A 25,967-nucleotide genomic window follows, 5' to 3' on the forward strand; every position below is an offset into this window, starting at 1 on the left:
TCATCTAAATTTTATTCATTATTAAAAATTCTATGAAGAAATATTAAAAATCGAAATATCAAAGCCTTTAGACTACTTGCGACACTTAAATTTTCTAGTGGTTGTTTTTAGTTTTTTCTTTTTATTTGACGAAAATCTTAAAAAACGAATAAAAATGCCTATTGTCACATGGTGAACATGAAATCTATAAAGAATGGAAACTAGAATAATTATTGCTCATTTATAGCCCTTATAACACAGTCATTCCATTTTTTTTTTTAAATTTAATAAGTAATAAATTTACTTGAATTACTTTCAATTTTTATCATAACGTTTGTATCAATGATTGAATTATCTAAAATAAAAAATTTTGCTTTCATAAACAGTTTTTTTCAAATTAAACATTTTATGACCATCTTGTTTAAAAAATTTATTTGTAGTTTCTTGATTAAACCATTTTTCGATCGTTACCAATCATGCACACATTTTCTCGCTCCTGAAAAAAAAGTTTTTCCTTTAATCTATCATCCGTTTTCTTTTAAGATCTTTAAACCTTTGATCTGCTTATTTCACTGAGACGTTTCAATTATAAGAGTATCAGCTGAGAGTATATTATCTACAAAATATATTCAAATTTGTGTTTCTACAACTTTTTTCCCTTTCTTTTATAGAAAAATTCCGATTTTTTTTTCAAATGGTATATATATATATGGTATATTCTTTTTAGCAAATAGTATATATATATATATATATACACACAAGAATTATAAAATTTCATTCGCATTTATTCATTTATTCACTTTTNATATATATATGCATAGATAGATAGATAGATATAGATAGATATAAAGTGATTCTTTGTTAATCATTTAAATAATCATTCGATTGTCCTACGCTTATGATAATTTTTTATCAACTAATTAAAATTGTCAGATAAATCCAACGATTATTGTTAAAAAGGTAAATTTAAACTAAAATATTCAATACGCCAAAAAAATTTTGAAGCCACTCATCATATTTTTATTGGTGCTCTTAAAAGTAACACAATAAAGTAAATTTTACGTTAAAATATATGCTGAGAAGTAATTTCAGATTTAACGTTTTATAAACATTGTACTACGGTTTCTTCAAATGTGATTAAAAATTTTGAATTCTTAATATCTGCTCATAATAATAGTTTTTTTTCTATCAAAATTTTTCCTCTTTGAATAATAGGAATAAAGAGGAATATAAATAATGTGTAAAACGCTGATAACATTATAAATACTTCAAAAAATCTTTCTCGTTATTATATACCTTTTATGCAGCCATTTTTCGAATGCATGAAAAATTTATTGGCATGTACAACTATAATGAAAAAAAAAAATGCATTCGCCATGGAAAATATCTTAATAAATGCGAGAAAGCAATTTCAATTTTTTTATAAATTTTTGACAAATCCTCTGATTTTGTTTCATTAGAGTTTAGGGACTATAGTAATATCAGATCATAAGTATTTACTTTGAGTTAAATTTTGATCGAATCTATTTCATTTGATCGTATTAGCGTTAAAACGCAAATGCGAACAATATTCTAAATAAAATTGTACGGAAGCATAAATTTAGAAAGAAAGCTTAAAAATAACTAAAATTGTTAATTTAAAAAATAAACAACTAATTAAATGAATGTTTCCTACCATTGGCTTAAAAACTATCTGGTTTTATAACTATTAATCAAAGCGGAGAAATCTAAGTTTTACGTAAATAATAGACTCGGAAAACATTTTTATTCATGAAAGCGATCATGATAATTAAAAGCACAGCAAAAAAAAAAAAGTAGTGTAAAACTATTGAAAGAAAAATACAATAGCAATGATCATAAATTCAAAAAGGTGATAAAACTATTCAGATAAAAAACAAAGCCAGACAAAACAAAAGTATTATCATAATCTGCTATTGATAAAACCGTGATCTTAGAATCCTCGCCAGAGGTGCGAACAGCGTTATTAAGGTTAATGCAATGTTATTGATGGGCAGACCATACTCATTAATGAACTGCTGAAATGTTACTTCGTGAGGTAAAGGTCAATGGATAAGGGGTCTAAAGGTTACCACCCATCGTTGGTGGGCAAAGTAACTTCAATAAGTAGTAATGGCTCCCTCGAAGTTGGAACAAATTTTTCGAAATTGATTGCTGAAATCTTCTGCCTTCTGGACAGATAAAAGAAAAATGATAGTACATTAAAAGAGAAAGATTATAAAGTAATTCCTATCAATATAATTCAAGTAAATTTAGCGTAATGATACATCTCTTTCTCATCAATGTGTAGATTACCTACCAAATATTAAAGACGATATCTGCTTAGTATGTTAATTAAAATTTAGAGAAAATAGGTAAAAAGGTCAAAAGAAAAAGATGAACTTTAAAACTAATCTTACCTCCGTCTTCACGACTAATAAGGATGCATATTGGGACTTTTCAATGAAAAAAAAGTGCTTACCTGTCGGAGATCGGAAATAAATTTCCTCCACAATAAAATTGAAATTAAAAAAGATTTATACTATACTGTGCAAATTAATTTTCTTTTTCTAAGCAAATGGAGCTGCAAGCTTAATTTCCTTTGAACCATATTAATATTATAATGTAGAATTTTTCCATATGTGGAAACGTTTGACAGTATATTTCAGCATGACTTAATCTCTTTTTCATGACTCAGAAATAATCAAGAGATTAACGTTAAATCAAAATAATGTTACTTGATTTGCATAGAAATGCATCAAATATTAAATCTGATTGAGAATTTATACTTAAAAAAAAGCAGGATTCATAATGCTGCCAGTCTGGTTCTACAGTGATGAAATTAAGAATATGTGCATTAATTCACGCATACAATGTCAAAACATATTCAAGAGTTCATTACTGCTAAAGGTGGAGATACTGCATATTCATACACTGGAATTGTATGAGTTTGACCTAGAAAGGCTGAAAGCATTTGCTAAGTTTGCATCAGTACAAAATATAAAGAAAAAAATTTAACGCAAAAACAATTCTTGCTTGATTTTTTATAACTAATATCTACATCTTATATAAACCTGCAAATGGTTTAAGCATTTGAACTTTTATTGAGGAACACAAAAATCGGTATGTTTTCTACGAAATCATAATTTGTACGCTTTCAGCGTACAAATTCCAGAAACGTAGTACCTAACATGGTTAGGATTTCTCTGGGTATCCACTTATTTCTGTGTTTGTATTTGCTTCTGCTTGGTTCTTAAGAGAGAGAAAGAGTAAATAATATTAAGACTTCTGTTTAGTTAAGAATTAGGATTAAGGATTTTTCTTGGGAAAAGAATTAACGAATAAGCGATTATAGAAAAAATAATTCGTTTTGTTGGAGCGTTTTTGCTACATTTCTTGACCCAGCGATTAAAAAGTATTATCAATTTTCATTGTTTTTCTTTTTTATAAGTTATCAATCCGATTGATTTTATAAAAAAAATGTTTTAGTTAGCTCTAATGGTTGTACTATAGCCCGCGTCAAACCGGAGCTTTGACGTCAGTAAATAATTTTACCATTACCTTTGTGGTAGCACCTGAGTTTGCAAACATTTCTTCGTGAATCAGAAAAATTATTTTTTTATTGCCAAAGACATCAAAGAAAATATTTGTTACATATCTTTATTCGAGAGTTATTTCAAACGCCCTTTTTTGGAATATTAGATAGGAAAAAAAAATCTATTTATTTTTAAAAATATGAAAGGATTTTCGTAGATGAAAAGAAAGTATTACTAAAATGCATTTAATTATCAATTACTTTAACTAATATACTTATCTTAAATGACCTCTAGGAAAGGATATAAATTTCAAACCAGAATGTAATAAAATGTTAAATTTTTTATACTAAACTGCACTATTATCTAGCCAATAGCTGAATTAAAATACAAATATTTTTGTGAAATTGAATAGATTTAAAATTCCTTTTATAAATTTAGTTATTTCAATAAAATCTTCCAAAAATTAATTACCTTTAACTTTTTTCTCAAATGAGTTTAAACTATATCCAACTATAAAAAAATGCTTAACATGTTATATCTGCATGTTTATCGTCTCATAAACATTTGAATTATTCCTTACATCTGCGTAATCTAACAATATTTTTTAATTTTAACATTTTTGCCATATATTCTTCGGACATTTCATATGAAGTTAATTCCATTGATAATCTAATACAACTGCAATATTATTTATTCTTAAGCGTATTTAAACTTACTAATTATTCCTAAAAAGCATCTAAAATAAACTTTGAAAGCAGTATGTACAAATTGCATCAATTTTGCATTGACATAATCAGATCGAATTTTTATTTCAGTCAATGATATATTAATCAAAATATTATTTCTTAACCTTTCACCGAGCGTTATAAAAATATATCGAGTTTTAATGTAATTTGGAATAACAAAGCTAAAAGTGGAACGCAGTTTATTTATTTTTTCTTACTTATTTATTTTTCTAAAAGACAATCTATACAACTTGGCCTAAATAATTTCTAATAATACAAAAAATACTAGAACTTACTTGAACTCTGGCTTCAGTCAAGTCAACCCTCATAGCAAGTTCTTCTCTGAAATTAAGAATAAAATATGATTGGAATTCGTCAATAGAAAAGAAATATGTAATTACTACGTACCTAAAGAGTGTTTTGAAAAATTAATTTTTCATCGAATCAGGATTATTAATGATTGATAATAATAAGGCGTTACAATCAAACAGAAATATAGTGTGAAAAAAAAATGTATTGCATCCAATTTATATTTTAAATTAATTAATAATTTTCAGCTACTGAAACAAATAAAAAAAATTATTATTATTTCTCAAGTTAACAATAGACGATTGTATTCTTTTCGCAATTTTCAGTAGAGATAATAAGTTCTGACAAGGATATCAATGATTTGTATTTTTTAAAACAAATGATGACATAGATTTACTTTGATGAAATTTTATTTGAATAGATTTTATCTTGGTTAGTTTACGTATTAAAAAATGTTAAGCAATTGTAATTTTAAAAGAATTTTTATTTTAATTATTTTAGCGATTGAGAAATTGAAAATGGAAAAATGAAAAATGGAAAATTACAAGAAAAGTATATGTTAACGTACATGCACAATAAACAATTAAAAATTGAATTCTATTGCTTTTTTCCAAACTTTTAAACAATATTGATAAGAAGAACATTTTTTTTAGTTAATAATATATTGTTTGATATTAATGCAATCCAAATTCTGAACTTCACTAAAGATAAGTTTTATGAGAAATTATATTTATATAGCTTAAATTGAAGAATTATAATGTAAAGTAATGTTTACGTAAAAAATTATTTAGATTAAACTTAATTTCTTTAATCAACTTGTTTATAACTTATTTTTACTTAAATATATCAATCAAGTAATTTAGAAAAACCTTTTGAGCATTGTGCCATTTAAATATTTGAAAACAACAACCATTTTTTTAAACATAATGAAAAACTCAAATACATTATATCTATTCTAAATAATTTTTTAAAAGTTTACTAAATATATTGAGACTAGAACTATATTGATCTATATTTTTTAAATCCATTCATCTAAACTTTTTTAAATCCCGGGTATGTACCAAATCTTTGAAATTTTTTTTTATGAAAAATGCGGGAAAATGATGTCAAATCAAAACCTTTATAAATATGATTTACATGTTATGTGTTTTGAGAATAAAGAAATACTCCCGTTTAAAAAGAAATAAAAAATAAAAATAAATATATAAATAAAAAACGTAATAATAAATAAAATTTAAAAAAATAGATAGGATAAATAGACTTTTTTTAAAAAATAATCCTAGTTTCATTTATCTACTTGCTCTTAACAAAGAATGCGACGCGTTTCGCATATTCACTACAAACATCGACAAAACAAACTCATAAATTGTCATAAGCGTTTTAAGCATTATATTATAGAAAATAACTATTACCATGTTATGTCAAATTTAACAAAAGAACTCTTAAGTATCTAATTCTTTTATATTTATCATCGAAATGCTAGCTTTGCAATTTCTGTCATAAATAATTTACCCTATTAATCCAGCTGATTATAGTAAAATTTACATATAGTAAACTTATATAATATATTACTTTTATAGTATTTCTTTTTATTACTATATTACTTTTGTAGATAGTAAAATTTACATTAAAAAAACATAATTCTGGGACTAAAACCAAAATATTTAAACCATTCATGCTGTAATTTTTCCGTTCGTATAGTGACGGTTTGCTAGAAACTGGAAAATCGACAGTAAAAAATAAAATAAAAATGTATCAGTGATTTTATTCTCCTAATATTACGACGCTATTTATGAATTTAATTAATTGAACATGCTTTCAGTTTATCTGACAATTTTAATTTTCCGACACAACTCTGGTTACGAGGGTTTTGGATAATCAGAGTTTTACTGTAAATCATTTTAAAATCTGAACCGTTTTTTTTTTTTTTTTTTTTTTTTTTTTTTTTTTTTTTTTTTTTTTTTTTTTTNAATAACTATTACCATGTTATGTCAAATTTAACAAAAGAACTCTTAAGTATCTAATTCTTTTATATTTATCATCGAAATGCTAGCTTTGCAATTTCTGTCATAAATAATTTACCCTATTAATCCAGCTGATTATAGTAAAATTTACATATAGTAAACTTATATAATATATTACTTTTATAGTATTTCTTTTTATTACTATATTACTTTTGTAGATAGTAAAATTTACATTAAAAAAACATAATTCTGGGACTGAAACCAGAATATTTAATCCATTCATGCTGTAATTTTTCCGTTCGTATAGTGACGGTGTGCCAGAAACTGGGAAATCGGCAGTAAAAAATAAAATAAAAATGTATCAGTGATTTTATTCTCCTGATATTACGACGCTATTTATGAATTTAATTAATTGAACATGCTTTCCGTTTATCTGACAATTTTAATTTTCCGACACAACTCTGGTTACGAGGGTTTTGGACAATCAGGGTTTTACTGTAAATCATTTTAAAATCTGAACTGTTTTTTTTTTTTTTTTTTTTTTTTTACGTGTGTTTAACAGTAAGTTGTGAAACATTTAGACATAAAAAGAGCCTACATTCAAAATCATAAAATTCGCCTCAAATATTTTCCTTTTCATAAAGGCAAATAAAAAAATTTAAATAAATTTAGCTATTGAACATAAAAACATACAAACAAATTTAAGCCTTATCTTTAATAAAAAAAAAAATTGCTCTGATTCATATTCTGTCTTCGAAAAATTGAAAATCTTGCACGTGATTGAAATATACCCTAAAGATCAGATACAAAGGGAAAAAAAAAAACTTTCTGAAATTTGCAAACCAAACCTTACAGCAATGACATTATGATGGGTTCGAGCAAATTGAGAATATTTTTGTTGCTTTTTAATTAAATAATGAATACTCCCGTGTTTGCTATTAGCCAGAAATTGCGCACTAAAAGATTTGGGAAGTTGTGGGGAGGAATTAATTCTCTATAGTCTTGAAAGGAGGTTAGCCATACCAAGTGATAGAAATTAATCAGCAAGGATGAAAATAACAGGTCATCTAATAACAGACTTCAGTCTAAAAGAAGGCGGTAGTCTGCTTTTTGACAGATTGGACAATTTTCTTTTTTTCAACTGCGGTAAATTGCCCAGTCATTTTTGATCGGTAGGATGTATTTTTACTTTTTTTTGCTTATTATTTGACTCGCAAACGAATATCGGGTTCAATAATAGAAAAAATGATAATATTTATTAATTCTATATTTCTTAATACGGGGTTTAGAAGCGATATTGAGAAGTAGCTATTATTTTTAATCAGATCTCTGAAAGAAAGTGTCTGCATCTGTAAAAATATATAATTTAAAATGATAAGAAAAATATTAATTTTTTTCAATAGTTAATATCGTAGAATTGTTTATCGGCTACTTTTCTTTGTTTCATTTTAGAAAATTACAAATGTAAATTCTTGGAATAAAATGTGAATTATTTTAAATAATTAGCTATCGAATGGAGAGAAAAATATTATACAAATTTTAAAACTAATCTTCTAAAGTTTATAATTTAAGTTATCAAAATTACTTTATACAAAAAATGTGTTAAATATTGAAAAAAAACTTAATTGGCGAGCTTAGACAAAGAATATGCCAAGTGCGTAAGAATCATTAGGAGAACACTATTTGGTTTAAGAAACATAAAAAACGTCAGCTGAAAGTATCGAACAGTAATTGTTTTGTCAAGTTTCAATGAGATAAACTGTTTTATTAAATTTTGTGTGCTGCTGCTTTATTTTCTAAAGCCTAAATTAATTGAACACGACGAATAAAATTCTGGTAAAAATACCGAATTAATGATATTTCTGGTAAAGAAACTATTCTGTTTAATAAAATTTCCTCTGCTTAATAAAATTATTCCGTTTAATAAAACCGAAGTATGCAGTATTTAAACCATTCGTGTGATAACTATCTGTTCATCTGGTAACTGTTTACCTGAAATTTCGGTTTAATAATTATAGTTCTTATTACCCCACAATTAGTGAAAAATACAAAACTGAGAGTTAATATAACTTGATAAATGTTTTTTTGTCATGCTCTAAGGTATCATGATAAAATTACCAAATTTTACAACTTTTACCAAATTTTATCACTTATCATTTCATTTTGAAAGCGGCGCTGAACAGCCAACATAATTCTAAGTTTACGATTATCATTTTTCAAATCAGTAGCCTTGTAGTTTTGAACCCAATCCAAAAGACAAGGGATCTGCTGGATCAAGTATTCATACAAACTAGCCTTCGTGGAGGACTTTTTAATGAAACTAACAGCTGCATGGAGAGGAAAACTTCGAAAACCTCCCTCGGTAAGATCGATGGCAAGGGGATTATAATCCATGACCCGTTCACCACCGTGGATATTTTACATCAGTACTGTGTTTGGGGCGAGCACGGAACCGAATTCGTATCAACCAGCCGAGCTGGGATTCGTACCTGGGCCACTTCATTGGGAGGCAAACGCTCTATCCCCTGAGCAACCGTGGCTTTATCACATATTATTAAATCATATTTTATTGTTAATTTTACCAAAGTGTTTCGGTAAAAATTACCGATCTTTAATTAATTAAATTAATTTTAATAGAATAGCATGAATCCTATAAAATTGTGATTATACGTTATTATATGTTTCCATGTTACTGCGAAATAGTTAGGCGCAATGAGCTATAAATTCAAATTGACTTCTTGTGAAGGAAGGAAAGTTACAGAATACCCATTTAATATCACTGATAATCACTCACATATTGACTCTCACAGTTAAAAATGACTGAAACAACCACACCAGAGTTTATAAGGAATGCAAATGAAAATAAACCATGGAATAAATTTAGTACCTTACGTATTCAATGAAGTAAATTATATAACTAAAGAATATCTGTTCTGTAAGTAATTATATCAAACTAAACAAAGTGGATCTCGAATAAGTCTGAGCAATTTTAAATCTAGTTCTTAGATTAAATGTTGAAGATTTGCACATTTTTTCATTCGTTTTAAGTTAAATTTATTAGCTAGCACTATCAGCATATCTAATAGGCAAGATTTGAGGGTCAAAGATAAATTCAAAATGTTTTTTAATCCAGCTTTGACATTTGAGATGATATTCAGAGTTATGAAACTTTTTTAAACTTTCGAATAATACGATTTTCGGCAAATTATTTACGTAAATAATTGAAAACTTTGCTTTTAGTGAAAAATGTCCTCTTTAGTCAAAGTGTAAGTCAAATCTCATAAAAATAGCTAAATATAAATATGGTAACTTAGTTTTTAGTGTAATTCTAAAGTTTAACTTTGGTTGTTTTTTTTTAGGTATACCGTTTTTTAAAAATCAGCCACTTTTTAAAATGGAATGAATTTAGAGCAAATATGATTTTAATAATCATCGAGTAGTACTTATATTCTAACTCTATCATTTTTAGTTAAAATATTTAAGTAATATGGCATGAAAAGTATTTTGAATTGATTTTATAAGTTTAGAGAATTAAATTAGTTTAGTTCTAGTGTGAGAGTAAATTAGTTCCAGTGTAAAATTTGATCATCTTGTATGCTTTGCCAAATTTAAATGTTAAAAACTCTAATTAAAAAAATCAATCTAAATGGTACTTAAATGTTTGCAAACACTATTACAGACCATTATTAACTTTATTGTCATTATTTTAATCCAGTAACGAAACAAAGATAAATTATTTATCTTGATAATGCTTGCTTTCTTGGTATAATGATTGCTACGCATGTAAAGGAAACTTAGAAATTTCTAAAATTTTAAATGAAAGACTCAATAAAAATGTTTTTTTTTCTTTAGAAAATTTTAGCAAATTGGATAAATTTCCTTCTTACTCAACTCAAAACTCGGAATTTCTTAATTTTTCAGTTTTCTGTTGCTTTTATGCTAACAATGAAAATAATTAAATTTCCACCTAAAATGTAACTCGATGGGTTTGTATTTAAAAAATTAGCTAAACTAAAAGCTGAAATTAGCTGAACACTATAAAAATTATTCAAATATGATTTTAAATATAATCCGTCATAAATTTTAACATATAACTCCGATCAATAAATTACTTCTTTATAATATGTGACTAATTAGAATTGAAAGAAAGTAATTCTAGAGAAAGACAATTGAAAAAGAACCACGTCTGCAACTCACGAATCAGGAAAATATCACTTACACATTCACGTTCTCTGAGACAGTTTACTAAACTAATGTCAAAAGTTCAAATCAAGTGCTATTTCTCATCCCATTTCTACGTGTTTTTACCATTCACGTTGAGTTAAAAATTCTGAATCGCGGTGCGTCTACTTAAAAGCAGGAAACATATTTAAAAGAAGGTACTTTTTTGCTTAGTTTAAAAATTACGAGACGGTATCTCGATAAAAATGTCATCTTAGTATGAAATAAGGAACCAAGTTGAAGAACATATAAGTGAAAAATCTGAATGGAAAAATCGCGTGCGTTCGTCAGGGCAAAATGGGCCTGCCTCTTTGACACAAGTGGCCTACTCTCTGAACACTTGATGAGTGGGACTAGTAATTAGCTAGAAGGAATCGCTAGATCGGAACGCTACAACAAGGGGACGCGCAGTTTATTCCGAAATTTACTCTCAGGTTGCCACTGCAAACTTAAAATTTCATTTATAGCAATATACCGTATGCAAAAGAAAATAGCTTTCCATCTAACGATTTTAGTTCCACATAGTCTGAAATAATGTAAAAATTTGCCAACTTTAAAATTCAATATATATATAGATAATATGTATTATAAAAATAATATTTTTCTTTTCGTATAATAATCTGGATAAAAGAGTTTTTAATTGTATGACAAAACTAATTGGTAATTTTAAACAGTTCTAGGAATGTAGTGAAAGTGGCAAAAAGCGATAGATAATTTTTGACAGCTCTCTTGCCTGAACAATTGAGACCACATTTTCCCGATTGCGGCTACCCCCATGCTTTGAAAGTGAAGAATTTAAATTTAGTGAAAAAAGGCTTGTTTATTCAGCGAAATCATATTTTTCGTCTGATTTCGTAACTTAAAACATCGTCTGCGCAAATATTTTAGAATATTTAAGGTTTGTCCCTTGAATCATTAACATTGCATAGTATTATTATTGCATCATTAAACATTGCATATTATTCAGAGAAAGTACGCTTTCGCGTCTAATTTAGTAACTTAAAACACCGTTTGCAAAAATATTTTAACATATTTAAGGTTAGTTTCTTGAATCATTAACATTGCATCTTATTACATGAAAATCCAGTTATTAAATCAAAATTATCTAGGCATTCAATTTTTAATTTTCTGTACTGTGCGCTAAAAAAAATATATGGCATGAATATTAAAGTGTTAATTTATTGCATATTTTATCAAATAATAAATATACAATAATCTGGGATGAATAAAAATTCGGGTCATTATCTATTGAACAAAAAAATTTGTTTTCAACTTTTTTGTCACCTTCGTTCTTAATAACAAATCTTAATTGCATCACCCATTAGAGTAACAATACATATTTAAAAGTTGTTAAATATAACAATGACGTTCTCACAAAATGCGAAAAATTGAACATAGAATTTTATAAAACATTTAAAGCTGCCAAATTATTCCATAATAAGGATGACACTTTACGTATAAACCGAACCTTTTAAACTTATACATTTTAAATTACTTGTATCCATTATAATTATACTGTTTTTACTAAAATGGACAGAAAATATATTTTTGATAAATGAGAATTTTTTAATAAGATTTAGCAGGTATTTTAAAAAATAAAAACTTAAATTAACAATAAATTAACTGTCTGAGAAAGAATTTGAGACACTGCGTTGTTGTGTAATATGAGTTTTTACAATTTTATTATGTGTTTTTTTATTTTAAGATACCTTTAACTCAGTCAAAAAGAAAAAAATCTGTTCCTTGTAATTTCTTTTTCTTCTAAAGATTAGTATTTTTTTGTTTATATTCATTTATATTAGTGCTAATTCATTATGTTTATTTATTTAACAAGACTGAAAGCTGTTTCATAACAATTTATTAAAAATTAAAAACGTAAGGTGTTGCAATACTGTCCTTTTGAATTATATAGAAATGATGTAAGCATTTGTAACACTATATAGTAATACAATTTTTCTATTTTAATAAATGATTAACATATTAATTTTTGATCAAAACAAAATTAAGTTCTAAAAAGTATCTTAACAAAACTAATACTAATTGTCTTATGAATCTTTAATGGAAATAATTTCGAGAAAGAAAAAAAAGAATTAAGTTAAATGTATGAAAACAACAAGTTTACTTTTATGGCAAGTCAAGTAATTAAGATGGCATATAATTTAGCAATATATAACAGTTCCCTAACTGCCACGTGCTATTTCTCTTTTAAGAATAATATGCAACAAGCGATAGACATTACGCAGTCACCATGAGCAAAAGATCGACCCGGTAGCCATAGGTACAAGGTGATGGGCCCCTTTTTCCAATGCAACAGGGGTCCCCCTAATGATGGGACCTCCAATGCTGGGTGGTCTAAAGCATTTCTGTCATATCATGTTCGTCTGTGGTCTCCTGTCTTCAAATTCATCAAATAACGTCAGAAGAAGAAGAAGAAAAAGAAGACATTTTCCCCGAGAATTAGATGTTATTTTTTTTATCGGTAAAAGATCAAGTTCTTCTCCCTGCTTGCTATAAAGGTAATGATACGTGTGAGGACTGCCATTGAGTTGACGAATTGGGCAGTTTAAAAAATCACTTCTTACCTTTTTGTTTAAAGCTAGGATTTGATGGTATCGTACAAAAGGCAAAAGTATAGAGGTTTTGTTGTGTGAAAAAATAATTAGATTATTTTGAATTTCTATACTTCGTGAAATACTTTTAATCCCTCGTTGTGAGAAGACGCATTAAGAATTAAATAAATAATATAATAAAAAGAATTCCTATGCAGGTTAACAAAGACATAAATATTAGTGAAAGAGTATGTGTATACAGTAGTTTAGCAAATTTATAGCTAAACTTTTATAGATGAATCATGATGTAAAATACACTGACAACAAAATGTAAAATATATTAACATTATTTTTTTCATTCTCTTAGATTTTGGTACGAAATATTTTAATAAAACGATTTTATGAAGAAAAAAAAAACCGCAATTAGCAATGGAAACTTAGCATTTAAGGAACGTTGGTTTAACGTCAGAGTGAAAAAAAAACACTCCATGAGAAGTTATTTTCAATAAAAACATTCCGATGTAATATTAATTGTTCTTGAAAATAGTAACACCGCTCTCGATTATGCACATCATAGTTTTATAATTTTACTCTGTTAATAAGAAGTAGGTAAAGTTTATCAAAAAACTTCTTTTTTTTCTTTAAGAAGTTTGCCAATTTTAATGAAATTTACCTGGAAATTACCTGTTACTCAATAAGAAATTTGTATACTTCACAAATCAATTTTAAACTATCTGTAATTTCGAATGCTCGTATTGTCCTGATCTCCAGTTATATTTGAAAACACTGCTCTTAATAATTAATATTATTTTCTTCAAAATCATCTTTCCATTTTTGAATCTGCGATGTAAAAGTATTTATATTAACTTAAACATTTTAACTTTTTTAGGCTGGTACAACATTCTTACGTAGTATACCAGAATATCACGATTGCATTTAGGAAAACTTATCTTAATATACTAAAATTATTTATTTCTACATTATCTTTGAATGCATGATAGGAATTTAATAAATAAATTTTTCCGCATGAAAATTTAAAATTGTTTTTAAAAAAATCATAAGCACAGGATTAAAATTCTCAAAGAAAGATGATGATTTCAAAATGATATACCTTGTGAAAACATCAGGATAATGAGTCCGTGCAAAAGCTCTTTCCAATTCATCAAGTTGATTACTGGTAAAAGTTGTCCTGTATCTACGTATCTTCCTCTTTGGAAAATCATCTCCTTCCATCAAAGATTCTGCAGAAGCTGATCCTTTGTTGTTCTCACCATCATCATCAGCCACACTGATATTTTCATCACCACTGTCCACCTCATCATTACCACCGGTCACTGACAAGTCCTCTGCCACAGCATCTTGTTGGCATGGTTTCATTTGTTCTGGACTTGAAGCTGGTCTAGGGGATTTATCCCCTACAAGGTGCACAACAGATAGTTTGTGATGATGATGAATTGGTTTTCGATGATGAGGCTGTTGATCCTTTTGGTGGGCTTCCATGAGGTTAAGGGTGCGGGCGGCTTCGCTAATGCACTCCTGACGTTCGATCTTATCTGATATGCCCATAGTATTTTTAAAAGTGTTGGAGTGGTGGTCGGTCAAATCCGGCACGATGCCACCTTCCGTGGTCTGGATTGGACCTCCGAGAACGGACAACGTGGAACGCAAATGAGCTGGACGGGGTACTGAAATAAAACAAAAAAACTAAAATTAAAATTTGTTACTAATATTAGTATTTGTATAAGTATATCTTCTAATATGCTAATTAGTGAACGCAACCACAGTGTTAGAAATTTCTCGAAAAAAATGGTTAAATAACAATTTATTGAATGGTTATTTTACCATATTTAATCAAAACAGTCAAGTAACCATAAATAAAATAGTAAACAAACTGTTAAGTTTGAGAAAAACTGTTTATTAACTGCTTTCACCTAATGCGGTTAAGCAACCAGAATTTTATCGCGCCAACTAGAACTACCTAATGAAGTTACTCTTGCAACTGCGTACATCTCATAGCCGAACTTGCTTATCTGTCAGACCGGCAGAACTGGAGTTCGAGTCCTAGTGTTGCACCACAATATTTCCTCCATTCCTTTCAACACATGAAGAATTTCCAGTGTTTACACTCTTCAACGCCCATTACCTTGCGAAAAGCCGAGCTCCTATGTTTAGTTAAATAATTAATTATTTTTTACGTTTTTGAAAAATGCTAGGTGTAAATGGCTAAAAAACCGTATAGTTTTGTATTCATGGTCTTATAACAATACTTTTTGTAAATGGTTTCAAAACCATTAGGGAAAAAAATTTTCTTTAACGTAAACTTTACGGTTAATCATAAAGTTTACAGTAAAGAACAGCTACAGACAGCTGCCAGTTACTTTACCATAAATTTAGAATGGAATTTATTCACCACACTAAGTAAAAGTAAAAGGGATGGAGATTGTTTTTTTTAATCTATTTATTTACTTCCGGACAAGAACAGAAAGGTTTAAATTGTTTTCTGTCTGTTATCGGAATGAAATATCGATTAACATGAATAAGTTGAACCTTATTTGAAAAAGCAAATATCCTTGCATACATTTTAAAGTTTATTTCTTTAAAAAAAAATCGCTTCAGGGGAACGCGAAAACTTTAATATCTAAAAAATACTGTAATTGATTTTTCACTTAAATTGTCTTAAATCATGGTTTGCAATCTTAAGACGTGACTATGTTCAACTAAAACTCAATCAAACAATAAATAACACACTATAATGTATAAGTCTTGTATTTTTAAACTTTCTAGTTTTTCATTCATATGATGTAACAAATGTTTAATTCTTTTGTCCAAAAGATTCAAGGGTCAATGACGGAAGAATTGTTTTATAGAATGGTTCAGCCAACCAACCTTCTCAAGTGGAACCACTCAATCAATCAGAAGTCATTATTATAAACAAGCTAAAACAATTGAATTTAGACAACATCCTGATTACTTTATCTCAATAAAATTAAAGTAGTAGGAATGACAACTCCATTTAGTTTTAAGCGAATGATAATTCCGTTTTAATGAATTTATTTTAATCCGTACAATAGACACATTTGAGTTATTTCCGCAGCCATTACGTTTAATATTTAACATTGTTGAATAAAATCGCTATTGTAAAAACATGGAAATAATAATAAGAATAAAAAAAGATTTATATAAATTGAAATTGACGTAATTTCACTCAAGAGTAAACAAGAAGTAAATCCATCTTTGAGTTTTTAATTCGGAAACAACTCAGAATGCGTATTTAAGGTGATAATAATTATAAAATGCGAAATGAGCCATTCCTTTCCATTTCCGAAACTTTTTAAAAATCCTGGGAACTGAGGACGCAAGATTTTTGTCGCAGCAAAATGTTTAATATATGAAAGCTCCCTATTATGCGGCAACTTTTATAATAGAAGGAGATTGTGGCCAAAAACAATCTAAAACACACTTTGAGGTTGCGAAGCATGAGAAAACTACTACTAGCTGCTTGGCGTGCATTGGTGTTTAGGAAAATTCCCTTTCTTGTGCTTTCAAATCCGTCATTATAGTGCTCGTAAGTATTCCTTTTTGTCATAAAATTTCTATAAATAGCCATGGTAAAATATAATAAAAATTAGAGCTTACGTACTTAATATGTTTCGGTACACTGAGAAAAAAAGTACGGTCAAAACTACCAGAATTATGCAATGTAGAAGATTTGGCTTTACTTTTAATATTGAAAACTTCAATAATTTTTAAATTTTGATAAATGTGGTTTTATCATGATATCATAGAGCATGGCATAAAAACTGTTTATTCGGTAAAATTTGACTTTCAGGTATGATTTTATTTTTATTAAATGTGTGATAATAAGAACTATAATTTTGAAAACCAGTATTTCCTATAAGCCATTATGGAAAAATTACCAAATGAATATTTTAAATACCATACAGTACGGTAATTTTACCAGAACTTTTTTCTCCGTGTAATGATTTACTATGATTCGGTAGATCAATTTTGAAAACAGTGTCATATATTAGGAACCTTCCTCCTACATTTTTCTCTTTTCGTCTTCAGCTAAAATACAAGAACTTGGTGCCACCCAGCTTTTAACTGAAAAGGCGTGAAGCCTAAGTCACAATAGCTGTCTAAAAAAGAATTAAACCTTTTCAGAAATCTTTAACAGATGACAAATAGAAGAACACTTAAGATAAAAACACCTCCAATTAGAGTCTCTCTGATAACAAAGAGAGAAGAATTAGTTTCTCCCTTAGTTTCCAGATAACAACTGTCAAATGCTTCTGATAGAACTATTCACAAAATAAATAAGATGGATAAATTGAATCTAAGCTTCTTGACAGAATAATGCCTTTATTAAAAAACATTTTTTTTTTCTTAATGTGACAAAATTTGTAAAATCGTCTCATTATGGCAAATTCACACTCTGGGTAACGTATTAAAAAGATATTTTATTCTTTTCGTTGTTCTTTCTGTTTATCGACTACCTTCTCTGACTATGGAAACGGACTAAGAAAACGGAGCAAAATTTTCCGCAATTTTTTTAAATACATTTTTATTTATGACAATAGTGTAAGCATTATTTTAATATGATAATTAACAAACAACTAGAAACTAATTTAAAACTTTTCTTTTTTTTACAGAAAATATACAAGAAGTTGCGAAACAATTTTTTAATTACTTTAAATATAAGAGACTTAATTATAAGTACAATTTAAAATGATTTATTTGACAGATTGAATAAAATGTATGACTTTAATGGACTAAGGCCTTTCGTAACATGTTAGTGAATTTGCGTGTATTATTATATTTAGAGTTTATAATCTGTAAAAAAATTCCGCATAAAATTACGGTATAAAGTATCTTCCGCATTTTGCAGAAATGAATTTTGGTAATTAGCTTCAACTTCCAGGGCTTAACTAATCCGCTTTTTGAATGTAACTGCAATTTTTGTATCCATATCATTTAACAAAATAAAAATTAAACAGATTGAATAATTTTCGATACAAAATCACATTTTCATGCACCATGTTAAATATTACATAATGCCGGCACTAAAGGAATAATTTAAAATTGATTGGTGCTGAACATCAATGTGAAATGCGATATAAATACAGACTTTCTTTTTTAAAAAAAAACATGCATTTCTTTTCAAGGAATTGACATTTTTCTTCCGTATGTAAGTAATACTTCATTTAAACTGCCCGCGTCTTGGCGTTTGCACTCTTTACCTAATATGCTGAGAAAAGACAGTTTGACGCAGAATTTTTCATTTACTAATGCACATGGAATTTCTTTTGTAACTCCAGTCACAAAAAACAAGAAAATTAAAAATTTGACTAAATAAATTAATATTGCTGTATAATTAGGCAAGATTAAGACAAGATATCGCCCAGAAATTTAAATGTTTTTCAAGAATGTCTCTTCTACCACTAATTTCTTCAATTTGAAATTGTATTAAGCAAAATTTTCCGTAATTTTTTTTAATACATTTTAATTAAAGACAATAGTGTAAGCGTTATTTTAATATGATAATTTACAAGCAACAGAAAACTAATTAAAAAATTTTCTTTTTTGTGGAAAATATACAAGCAACTGCAAAACAATTCTTTTAATTACTTTAAATAATAAGAGAATCACTGCTTTGATTTGAATACAAATCAGTTGAACGCTTATTATCAAACTACATAACATTGCATACATTATAATCGCTTTTTGTCAATTTTTGTCTTTTTAATTGCCTTAAATAAAATACGAATCACTGTTTTAATCTTAATATAAACTAGTTGAACACTTATTTATTAAATTACCCTTCACAATAAAAGTTTGCATACATTATTATCATTTTTTCTCTCTACACAATAAGCAATACTAAGTTAAAATAACTAACATAAGTTTATTAAATGGCAAAGGAATTAATTAGATAAAAATACACAAATTACTTGAAAACAAAAGCAGCAATCTAGTAGATGTTTAATGTTTGCATTTATAATCTTTTTTTTAATTTTTAATTTTTGTCAAAACAACCTTAAAAAAATAAGAATCAATGTTTTGATTCGAATATAAACTAGTTAAACTCTTATTTATTTAATCACACCTTATTTCAAAATCAATGTATAATAGTTTTTCTTTCTATGCAAAAAGTAATACTAAGTTAAAATTAACTAACATTAGTTTGTTAAGTAGCGCAGAAATTAATTATCATATAAGTAAACATAAATTATTTAGGAATAAAAGCAGCAAATCTAGTGGAGATTTTTGAATCTAAATCGCGTGATTCGAGGTAGTAATGTAAATTTTCTCCTAATTTTAAATAGAGTGCCCTTGTTGGGGATATATTTTTTGAGCACCGTGACGCCGTGGGTGACAGCTTGTTATGGTAATGCGATAGACTGCATTTCTTGGAAACATAGATTCTATTAAATGGATCTTTTTTAGCTTTTAAAGTGAAACTTATGTCTGTTTAGCACCACCTCCTGTCTTTTTAAAACGTCGGCGTTTCTTAGAATAGCTTTCAAGATAAAATGTTCTTTCTTTTTCACTTACGCTGTTTAAATATTTTTTCTAAACACAGCATTCTGACCACATACAAAGTAACTTAATATACACATTATTTTAATATATATTAGACATAGTTTTTTACTTCGTGACACAAATTACAGTTTTGTAGAAAGATTAATTACAGTTTTATATTCATATGTTTCATTTTATTAAAATAAAACATATGAATCCAAAAAGTGAAAGAAACAGTTACAATTAAACAAGGCAAGAGAAATGAACAGTTACAATTGAACGTCTGGCTACTCCGATAATAATAGTTTTCAACTAAATATAACAAATGAATTTTTATAAATTATGTGATTAAATTAAATAATTAAAACTAACAGTTAAATATGAATTCCTTAATAATGTTTTAAAATTAGTATTTGTTATAACAAATATATTATTAAATTGCGTTAAACACCTTACGTTATTTTGTGTTTTTAAAAGAACAGAAAAAAATCTGAACCAGTTTGATAATTTTTTTACTTCTTTAATATTTTACAACGTTTTAAAGAAAACGTCTTTTTTTTATTGAAATATGCTTATTAAATGCTTTTTGCTAGTAATAATATGTCATTTTCAACATTCTTTTGGAAAATAAAGCAAATTACACGGAGAAAAAATTCTTGTAAAATTACCGCATTGTATAGTAATGACATTTCTGCTTCAAAAAATGACATAATTCTGGTTAATGAAACTGAAATACATGGTATTTACGTCATACATTTGGCAATGTTTCTGTTCATACGGTAACGGATTCAGGTTTTCAAAATTATGGTTCTTATTACCACATATTTAGTAAAAAATACAATACTGAAAAGTAAATTTAACCGAAGATATAGTTTTTATGCCAGGCTCTAAGTTATCATGATAAAATTATCAAATTTTACCACATTTGCCAGATTTTATCTCATGATATGAAACTAAATATTTTATTGTTAATTTTACCAATTCCTCACCAAAGCGCTTCGGTAAAAAATACTAAGCTTTTTGGTGCTCCCAAAGAACTAGAAACAAAGTGAAATTATACCATATTCTGGAAGTTTTGATCATACGTTTTTTCGCAGTCTAAAAACATTGAATGTCCGCATATAACAGCTATATGATATACCAATATTAATGCCAGAATAAAATAACTGCAGTAATTCATGGATTATAATTTGATATCACTCATGTTTAATACAGAAATATTGTAACAACATGCTATAAAACAAATATTAGATTAAATGTATCGAGTACTTGAAATACTAAAATTAAAAATATTTGTGTCTATGCTTTGTACATTCTTTCAGAAGCCTTGATACTAATAGCCTTATTTGAGTATATCTTTTAAAATAAGCAGCATGATAATTGCGATTTTTGGTTAATTTATTTAATTATACACTTTTGTTGTAATATTTTGATCCTTTTAACATTTTTATTCATCTATTTTATTTATTTATTTATTTATTTTAAAATATAAATGCACGTAAAAGATTCTGAGCGACACGCCGGTATAAAGCAGCACAAAAATGAAATTTCGGCTTTGATGCCCCCAAAACATAACAGCAGTAACTCATATATCAAAACCATAGTTCCAGAATGAAGCAATATTATAACAAAATCCTTACACAGCAATGATATAGCACGAATTTCGAATTAAATGGAGCATTGAGGTATAACTTCTTAAGATACTAAAATAGAATTGTTTCTGCCTATGCTTTGTACATTCTTCAAATCTAGATACTAATTCTCAACTTAATGTGAGTAATCAATTTGGTAATAAAAATGTCGGAAACGGAGCAATGAATGCTATTTCCAGGTTCCGTCCCGCATTTGCTCACTGATTCGCAGTTCAGCCTACAGTATACCTAGCAATATAAGAGTTGTTAAAAGTGAAGTAATAGCCCAGCAATTACTATTCTCTTAATTCTAGCTTTGCACGCAGTCTCTGTGAAAGAAGTTTAGTTATAGTGAAAGATACCAATCCATTGTCCTCAAAATACGATATGAAATTCATGAAATTTTATCAGGTTTAAAAAAAAAATTATTTTAAAAGATTTTATAATTAAATTAAATATTAATGTTAAAATACATTAAAATATTCAGGTTGATTTTTTACTACTATTAAATACATATGAAGATTAAAAAATATAAGTTAAATTTTCATTATAATTAGTACGTTATTTCGTTATAATTTCGTTATAATTATAGGTTTAGAATTAAAAATTTTAAAAAAAAGAGAGAAAGCTTTTTTTATTGATAATTATAGTTAAAAGTTTGAAGTGAATCTATACAGTTTAAAGTTCATTTGCGTTGCCAACCTTAAATGTCGTTCGTAAAAGAAAATTTAGAAAATTAAGCTTATTTAAATTGCATAGAATGGTGTAAAATAAACATTAAAAAATTAATATGTAAATGCTAAATTTTTTTCACACTAAATTTCAATATTTGTTTAGTAAGCTAATTGAATGTGTTGCAATGAGTATTTATTACACATTCCTTATAAATATTTTAATTAAAACCATTGCAATTTAGTGGTTGTATAATATTTAAAATTTATTACTTGTGTGTTAATTGTCTAATTCAAGAAATAAGCTAGCAATATCAAAATAATCATTGATGTTCTAACCTCGTAACATTGTAAGTTTAAAGAAAAATGGAACAAAACGTAAAATTTAAACTAAGAAAAGCTTTTAGATTCAATCATTTTAGAATTTTAATCAAATCGATACGAAATTTAATAGAAATTAAAGCTCCGTCTGTGATTCTTGAAACAACTTCATTTGATCAAAAGATTTTAGGCATTGCAATGATAAGCCACATTTTCCAAATGTCCATGTGAACAGTTATGGTAAAAAACGCTATTGCACCCTGTAAGCTGTAAGATTTTATAATGTAATATTTCTAATAGAAATTTTCAAAGCTTTTAAAGTATTTATTTTCAAATAGTGTTAGGGAACATTTTTATGTAAAAATGCCACTCTTTAAAAAAAATTGTTTAGTTCACATAAAATTATAACCATAAATTACAGGCTTAGTTGTATCCGATATTTACATTCATTGCTTGCTACAACTATTAGTGAATTTAATGTTTTCAAAAAAGGAAGAAAAAAAAGTCATTCCAAATTAATATCTAAATTATATGTAACCATTAACAAACAACTGTGCATAGTTTGCATTTGCCTGTAATTTGCATGAAAAGTATTTTTAATATTTTCCAAGTTATACTAAGATTTAAATTGGATGTAAACATTTCAACTATCTTTTTTTATTGGTACTATAGAGACCGGAAGTTTAGAATTAAAATATAAATCCTGAAGTGAGTATTTACCTTCTTTAGATGAATACGTATGGAGGTGTTTTACTGAGCGTTTTTTATTTCAAATTTGTTTTCCTCCCTTGTTTTTGTGTCAGTCATAGTTTCTAGCATCGTTTAATCTTTTTTTGCCTTAAGTACGTATTATCTTAATTTTTTTCATCATGTGTTAAAAAAAGTAAACTCTACTGAGTAGAATCACATCCGGATCTCGTACCATTAAAAATGTACGTTCAATTCAATCTTTAACTTTAAACTATATTACAATCGTTCTATTCATCTCTTGAAAAATTTAATAAATTGTTTTTATCTCGTTCTAAAATCAAGTAGCTATATTCAAATAAATATTCTGGACAAATAAATTTCTGAATTTCGCCACATGTCATAAAATCGCTTATGGAATTGACGATTTCATTCTTAAACACGCAAATTAGTTTGATTCAAGATCAGATAAAATTGAAATAATTGAATGTAACGCCTCCATTAGAAGAAATCACTATTATTCACTTTTATTTGCGTGACAACATAAAACAATAACGACGATATGTTGCAATGAAACTCACACCTCTCACATTGTTCTATTTAATATATATTAGCCATTAAGGGAATGATGATATGAAACAGCAATCCCAAATCAAACAAACTAAGTCATCTGATTCGTCGATTTGAAATCCCTACAGAAGTGTGGTTCTCTTTTTCATATCGCTTTTAATTCTCAAAGCTCTATAACTGAAAAGGCAATTTTTCTGCAATTCCAATTTCGCGACTTTGCAAATATGACGATGTCACGAAGGTCGTAAATGGGAGACGGACTATAATAAATGTTTTCCGTCTAGGTCGATCAGAAAGAGTACATATGTGTGACGAAATCCAATAATTCACTAATGTCTTCCACCCGTTGTGGTAGATTCGGAGAAGTGTTAAAAGTGTCATCAGGACCTGATTGAAAATAATATCTTCCTCAATCTAATTTTATGTATTGGGCTCCTACGCAATCCGGAAACGATGTTTTTTTTTTTTAATAAATCTTCAGTTTTTATTTAATTTACCACCGTATTTTGTTTCTTCAATAAATAAAAGAAATTCCCTTTAGCTTAAACGAAACTTTAATGTTAAGAGCCCTTGCAACTCTAGGTTTTAAGGTTAAAGTTTCGTCTTTAAGTCATTTTTATTTTATTTTATTTTATAACCGCCATTGAACTGTTCACCCAATTTTTCGGGCTTACGATTAGTATTGTAGCCATGTAATTTTGAACCTAATCCAGAAAACAAGGGAACTCCTGGATCAAGTATTGGGAAAAATTTGCCTTCGTGGAGGGCTTTTTGAGGGAAATAACCCGCAATTGCGTTACAGGGAAGTAAAAACCACGGAAACTTCCCACGGCTAGCCTGGCGACTGGGGGACTCTAGCCCATTATCTGTCTACCACTGAGGATATTTTACGTCAGAACTGAGATCTGTGCAAGCCAGAAGCGGAATTCGTATCTACCAACCATCGTTAGGATTCAAACCCGGCTCACGTCATTGGAAGGTGAACTCTCTATCCCCTGAGCCATCATGCCTCTAAGTCATTTTTTTTTATAGCAGTCGTTTAACAGCTGACCCAATTTCTGGGGTTCACGACTAGTGATGTCTAACTACGTGGCCTTGTAATTATGAACCAAATCTAGAAGATAAGAAAACTCCTGGATCAAGTATTGGGAGAAATTTGCCTTCTTGGGGGTTTTTTTATGGAATTAACCCGCATTTGCGTTACATGGAGAAGAAGACCACAGAAAACTCCCACGGTTAGTCTGATGGTAAGGGGACTCTATAACCCATGATCCGTTTACCACTGAGGATATTTAACGTCAGCGCAAGCCGGATCCAGAATTCGGAGCCATTGCCGGGATTCAAACCCAGTTCACCTCATTGGAAGGCGAACGCTCTATCCCCTGAGCCATTACGATTCTCCTTAAGTTATTGGATGTTTTTTGTACCAAACCAAACTTTTGATAATAGTACAATTCTATATCACAATAACTTAAAAATAAAAATAAAAGGGAGGAAGCTTTGATCTATTACATTGTTAAAATTTCGGTCTACGGTACTTTGGATTCATCATCCGTAAAATCCAATTTTACCGTAAAATACAACACCGTAATTTTTACAGTAATATTTATTTAATTAATGTAATTCCATGATTTTATGGTAGATATTACTGCAAAAACATAGTAGTGTTTCAGATGTTTTTTAGAATCCGTATATCGTTCCAGTAAAAATAGATTTTACAGTAAAAAGTACAGTCACTCTGGGTGACGGATCTTTTTACCGTAATTTTTTACTGTGTAGATTAGGGAAATAAAGCGCTTGATAAATTACTTTTATAGATATTCTTTTCAATCACATTAAAGAAATAAAATTATGTGTTTAAAAAATTTTTGGTATGTAGTTTATTAATATTCATTTGGTTATGTTTTGATTTTTAAAAATTTCCTTTTACTTATGTTTAAACTGCGGGAAACCGATTTGGATGAAACTGCAAAAAAAAAATTTTCATAAATCAAATAAAAACAAAGGTATTTTTCAAAAATATAAAAAGACTAATATATTCGATACTATATATCTTTGATTAATACATTCGATTAAACTATTTTATGGAAAAATACAAGTTTCTGAACAATTTAGGTAATTTTTACCACAAAAATTCCATTTAAATTCTAAATTACCATGCGTTAAATTACCATTAGAGGAGTTTATTTTTTATAACGTTTATGTAACTCAGAATTATGATCTGAGCGATACCATGTCATTCCGCTTCTATTGATAGTCAAGTAATAAAATGCAAAAAGTGAATA

General features: G+C 27.8%; 1 protein-coding gene across 2 annotated transcripts in view; it reads right to left on the reverse strand.

The window, feature by feature from the left end:
• LOC107448374 (homeobox protein aristaless) overlaps nucleotides 1-25,967 on the reverse strand; it is a 182,600-nt gene that overhangs the window by 42,793 nt on the left and 113,840 nt on the right. For both annotated transcript variants that reach the window (XM_043045785.2, XM_016063543.3), the window contains exons 2-3: nucleotides 14,392-14,965; nucleotides 4,534-4,579 (exon numbers count right to left, since the gene is read on the reverse strand). In XM_043045785.2, coding sequence (XP_042901719.1) covers nucleotides 4,534-4,579; nucleotides 14,392-14,965 — 620 coding nt within the window. The remainder of the gene's footprint in view (nucleotides 1-4,533; nucleotides 4,580-14,391; nucleotides 14,966-25,967) is intronic.

This window comes from Parasteatoda tepidariorum, chromosome X1 (genome assembly GCF_043381705.1).
Source record: "Parasteatoda tepidariorum isolate YZ-2023 chromosome X1, CAS_Ptep_4.0, whole genome shotgun sequence".
Taxonomy (NCBI): domain Eukaryota; kingdom Metazoa; phylum Arthropoda; class Arachnida; order Araneae; family Theridiidae; genus Parasteatoda; species Parasteatoda tepidariorum.